General features: G+C 37.8%; 1 protein-coding gene across 1 annotated transcript; it reads left to right on the top strand.

The window, feature by feature from the left end:
* The first annotated feature begins 336 nt into the window (after positions 1-336).
* LOC135718320 (uncharacterized) lies at positions 337-4,888 on the top strand. Its single transcript, XM_065240665.2, has 3 exons — positions 337-429; positions 2,926-3,576; positions 4,082-4,888. The coding sequence occupies exons 1-3, from the start codon at positions 337-339 to the stop codon at positions 4,886-4,888; spliced, it is 1,551 nt and encodes a 516-aa protein (XP_065096737.2).
* Positions 4,889-6,154: the final 1,266 nt, after the last annotated feature.

The raw sequence follows: 6,154 nt of genomic DNA, 5'->3' as shown, positions 1-6,154 counted from the left end.
CAAAAAATCCCCGCGAATTCAGTGCAACTTGCAATTTTGACCAATCACCGCAACTTTTCAGCAACTTTGACCAATCAGCGCGGTCTTCTGCAAAGCGGCGTCATACGTCAGCAAACACATTTCCTGTTTAGTTCAGAAAACGCAGCAAACATGTGTGCAGCCAACGTCTCGCATTTACCAACAAAAATAACAGCTAAGGACCGCGAAAAACAGTTCCCAGATGTCCTGTATGAAAGCGGGGGTAAACTCTTTTGCAGGATGTGCAATATTGTTGTTGAACACAAAAGAAAATCGTCAATTAATAAACACTTTGCCAGCGCGAAACACAAGCGGAGGATGTCAGAAACGCACCAAGGCTCTAAGACAAGACAAATCACGGTGACACAGGCAGTGGCATCCCGATCAATTGCAAGCGCTGAGAGGATTAAGGTAAGCTGGCTTTATATACAATGCATGTTAAGAGGTAACGCTATAATGTACTGTAGTTGTCACCGAGTGACTAGCATCGCAAAGGTAACTGTCTTGTTGGTATAATGAAGCGCGCGCGCGCGTGTGTGCGCGTGCACGTGCGCCTCTGTGTTCCTGTATATGGTTTATGAGGACACGGTTTACAAAAGATTTAAAAAATGGCAAACGTTTTCTATGATTGGAAGGATTAGGGCTGGGGTAGTGTAAGGGTATAGATTATACAGTTTGTACATTAGAAAATCCATTATGCTAGATGGATTCCCGTAAACCACATATCTGTGTTTGTGATGCATGCATAAGTGTGTGCGTGCATGTGAGAGTGAGTGACTTTTATTTATCCTGCTGTTTTCACACAAGGTTACAATTCTTAAATGTGATAAAGGTAAAGAGAAAATATTTACCATTTATGCTGTTTATATTGCTTGTAATTGGGATGAAGTAAACATGTTGTTTTTTTGTACATAAAATTTCTGATTGTGTTGAATTAAAACCCAAAAATTCAACAGGTCCACCAGACCCACGTATACTGGCTGAATAACAAAAATATGAAAACCACACTTGGGTTTAAGTTCTTATGGGTTTTAGTTCTTTAAATTGATGAATTATAAGTTGTCTATAAACTTTTTGATAAAACTGTTCTATCAATTGCGATGTGTTGTTTACTGAAATCAGTTGATGTGTGTGAGGACATGGAGATACAAAAGTAAAATTAAAATAAATTATATATTTTACTTGTTTTGGAAAGTTTTCTGTACTGTGTATTAATTAGGGGAATGTATTATGATGTATTTGTCCTCTCCTTTTCTCTTAGATTTGTGAAGATTGGGTTGCCACCTGCACTGTTGTAAACATTCCGCTCTCTAAAAGTGACCATCCAGCTTTAAGAAAATTCCTTAGGGAGAAAGTTATAAATGGTGGAGCCATACCTGGATTTCACCAGCTTCAGGAACATTACCTGGAAGCCAGGGCCGTGCACAGACCTTTTGAGGGGCATGTGCTGAAACTGAAAAAGGGCACCCCCTCCAAATAAATATCACTTAATAATCATCTTAATAGCTTTATATTTATTCGCTATTAATGATTGAAAAAAATCACTATTAATGAATGAAAAATGACATTTTATGATAGCTTGGCATTATACAGTGCAAACGATATCTGCCCTTTTAAGTTGGCTTTAACAATTTACATCCTGGGTGTTTGTCTGTATTAGGCCTATTTGTAGTCATGTGTTTGTGAAGTGCTCTTGTGAACTCGCTCTTATTTAATTGTAGAATATATAAATTTTAATTTTTTCCTCTGCTTACATGAAGTTACATTAAAATATGTTTGAAGAAAAAAAAGGTATTCTGTTTGTTTTATAAGCTCATTTTTATTATTTGGTTAACATGTTTGTGTGATTGATATGTGATTGAGAAGAGGGGAAATAGGAAGATCAAAATAGGAGATTATACTATACTATAGCCATACCATTAGCATATTCAACATGTATCTCTGCCTACCTGGCAAAAACTGTGCTGAGGACCAGGAACCTTGGTCTTTTGAAGGTGCAAATAACTGCATTACTAATAAATATACTAAATACTAAGTAGACTTAACTCTATGCAGTTGATTTCAGAATAAAAAGTTATGAACCAAATAATCATACAACAATCATACAACTCCCTTGACTAATTCAATGCATAAGATACATGCATATACAATAAATTATATCCAGATTGCATACTATAATGAGTGACAGGCAATATAATGTACATACTTGTATCCTTTACACGTTTTTCGTCTCTATCCAGTTTTCCCAACTGGGCATCTGATGTCTAAGACCTTTCTAATCTGATATGTTTTTGGTGTTAATGTAGGCTAGACATTTTAACGATTTTAACGATTGAGACGCGTCATGCAAAAAAAGCGGTAAAAACCCGACCGTGCATTCCGTATTGTTGTCACGGGTGCCCTTCACATGGGTGAACACTTGTTTAAAAACTGCTCGCGCTTTGTCAAAAACTCAATTTGGTCGCAGTTTGGAGCTCTTAGTGCCCCCTGATTGCCCACTCGACCAATCCCGTCTATGGATAATTCGGCTCTGCTCAAATTTATAAAACATGCGCCGTTATATACATACTAGTGTTTCTTTCGTAATGACACAGCATTGTACTCAAACAACAAGATACTTATTTACCGTTGCAAGACGTTCAGCTGCCTCTGACTGCTGTGGAACTTCAGCTCGCTGCACTCAGGGGGCGGAGTTAAGATGTTTGACAGACAGTTTGAGCGGATCCAAAAATATTTAGTTTTTTAATAATTTTACTTGATAAATATATTTGTAAAACACACAGACAGAGGTAAATGTTTAACAATAGCATTAATTTATATATATAAAATAATAATAATAAAACACCTCCAAAAAAGGGCACATCGGAGTGTAAGGACAAAAAGGGCATGTGTTCTGCACAGGTTGAGCCCTATCTGTGCACGTGCCTGCTGGAAGCAGTATACCAGAAAGAAAAAGAGCACCTTAAAACACTTGTAGCTAAAAAGCCTGTTGCTGTGATTTTTGACGAAACTCCAGACGTAGAGGGCAGATGTGTTCTAAACATCCTAATTGCTCCGCTGGAGAAGGATGTTTCGGAGAGAATATTGGCATACCTTGCAGACACAGTGTTTCTTGAGGAGTGTAACCATTCCACAGTGTCTAAGGCGGTTGTCAAGTGTCTACACGAATACAACATAGACAACGATGATGTTGTGGTGTTCAACACTGACAACGCGGCCTATATGAAAAAGGCCTACAAAGCTGCGTTGCAATCCTTATTCCCAAACTCAATTCATGTGACATGCTTGGCTCATATAATGAACCTGATAGGTAGTGCCTTCCGGAGACCTTTTGACCAACTGAATGCATTCATGCTGTGTTTCTCACAAATGTTCTACCAAGCTGGCTCCCGGAAAAGAAGATATCTTCAATACCTGACAAAAAAACTACCAACAGGAAAGAAAGCTACGATGTCTCCAAATCCATGTGCTACGCGCTGGAACTCGTGGTTCACTGCAGTCCAGTACCATTCAGAACATTTCGGACTCTACAAGGAGTTTATTGAGATGGAAGTGGATGTAAGTATGCTAGATTTATTGTTAAAATTCTTAGTTAAAAACATGATTTACTTTGTATTTTACCTCCACACATATACCGTATTTTTCTGTCTATAAGCCATGGTTTATCATTTAAATAACTTATAGTATTACTTTTAACCTACAGACATCTATTCAGCCTGCTGATCTGTCTGCTATTTTTCACAAGTTCACACTTACAAATAAGTTGGTTAGATTAAATTAGTAAACGTATTTGGCGTGCTGTCCGGGGAGAGGGCTCTGAGCTCGGAAATGGGCCCGAACGCAGAGTACCCCGGCTCGGATTTTGTGAAATAATTTTCTAAATAAATGCAACGTATAGTCCACTTTGACTTGTTATTTTGTCTTAATGACGCATTTTTGAATGATGCAGCTTATATTCAGGTGTGGTTTATAGTCCGGAAAGTACGGTACACAAGCAACTTTTGTGGTTGATTGCATTAACACAATTTTCTTTCTCTTTTTTTACTCTTTTTTTTTTCCATAGACTTGTGGCAGAAGCACGCCTCAGAGTGTGGAGAGACTCCATGAAATGCTACATGATCCAGATATGGCTCAAAGTCTGCAGGTTGAGATATGCATCATGTCAGAGAAGTGCAAAAGAGTAATTCAACTTCTGGACATCTTCCAGAGTAGACGTCCCGTAACCACCAAGGTTTTTGACTACCTTGAGGATCTGCACATGCACATTTTGGCAAATGCACAACTACAGTATGAAGCATATGCCCAGTACTTTGAGGGACTTGACCTGACTTTAGCTATAAAGAACCACATCCTTAACAAAGTGGAACAGGCTTACAACAATGCAGAGGACAAACTCAAAAAGTACATGTCAGATGGACAACCCGCCATTCATTTTCTGAATGAAGTCAGGGTCTTTGATCCTCGTCACACTGCATTTATGGATGAGAGTGTGGTCAGCTACAAATACATTCCAGGCTTCAGTGCTGTTCCTACAGAAGAATTTGATGCCTACTTCACCCATCTAGGTCCAACTGCACTCAGAGCTTCAGCAAGTGGAGTGGTGGATTTAGATGTTTTCTGGGATGGGTTGCAGGAAAGGCTGCTCATACTGAGTGTCCTGGCCAAACGATACAAAGATGTCATCGTGAACTCTGCAGATGCTGAACGCAGCAACAGTATATATAAGCTGGTTTTGTCCAGCCGAAGGAGATCCATGTCAAACAACAACCTCAAAGCCTTGGTCTTCTTATACCACAACCAAAGACTTACCAGTGGAGCTTTTGAAATGCAGGAAGATTTTGAGGAGGACATGGAGGATATTGAGGATTAGTCAGATCTCAGAAAACTAGATATCAGACTAGACAGATGCACGTTACCCTGCATAATGCCATTTTGTTTAACTGTTCTTTGTTGATTGGCATCTTTCAAAATACTTGATGCTTAATGTTTACTGTATAGTTCAATGCACATTTTTGAACTGGGTTAATGTGTTATTTTTTTCATAATGTGATTGAAGAGAGGCTTTGTCATTAATATCTTCAAAAATGGAGTTTCTTCATTACGAAGATAAATGTACTGATCTTGTTTGGATTAAGATCAAGGGAAGCTTTAATATTTATCAAGATTTACTATGCAGGCTTGTGTAGTAAGATTTATTTTTATTCAATTCAATTTTATTTATGTAGCGAGTTAATTGTTTCAAAGCATTTTATAGTATTTAACTTGTATTTGTATGCATTCAGGTACAGTGTGTGGTTACAAATCTTTGTTTTGAATTGTTTTGGTATTGACATATTGAAACATAAATACTGTGAAGTTATCTATGCATTTTAGTTTTGGAGCAGGGTCAGTGCAATTTTTTTTGTTTTCTTTATAATTACTGTATACTGATATACAGTTTTGCTCTGCATATTTGTTAATCCATAGTGGTATCAGTGTTATGTTATGGTAGAAGGATGCAGGGTTTAGTATTATTTTGTTAACATATCTGCAGAAATAAATTCAATTAGCATGTTTCTGTAAAGCAAAAGTTATTTTTGATTAGTTAGATGAGAGTATCAATGTTATGAAATGGTACTAGGCCTGTACTGTGTTTACTGTAAAGGGCTGTGCACTTAAACTTTAGGCTTTTAACTAATTAACTAATTGAAAACTTTTTTTTTGCACTTATATAATCTTTTGTAAGGGTCCAAATATGACCCCATCCATCCGTTTGGCCCAACGAAGGAATCCAAACGAGGATTATAGCGCGTTCTGTCTTTTCGGGCGCTTGCAGTTGACGTTTTGGCATTTATGTAATTTTGTATTATTATCTGACTCCAAGATAGTGTTAATATAAATCGGATTGATAATTACTTTTAACAGTTACAGAATTTGGGTGGATGTTTGGTTATTCTTGTTTAGCCCTACTTGTTATTGCATCCGTTCATTCGGCTACTCATGTCGCTTTGGACTCACGCACCGGCCGTTTATTAATATTTAATAATCATGCGGGCCCACGATCACAACCGAATCAGGCTTGGTCGCTGCTAGAGGTTTGACCATATGTTCAGAAGGCCGCCTTTTACGCGTGCTCATCTCTGAACATACTTTATTT

This window comes from Paramisgurnus dabryanus, chromosome 10 (assembly GCF_030506205.2).
Source record: "Paramisgurnus dabryanus chromosome 10, PD_genome_1.1, whole genome shotgun sequence".
In the NCBI taxonomy this organism is placed as follows: domain Eukaryota; kingdom Metazoa; phylum Chordata; class Actinopteri; order Cypriniformes; family Cobitidae; genus Paramisgurnus; species Paramisgurnus dabryanus.
Note: the sequence above shows the minus strand (reverse complement) of the source record. Positions and strands in the feature narration are given on the sequence as shown.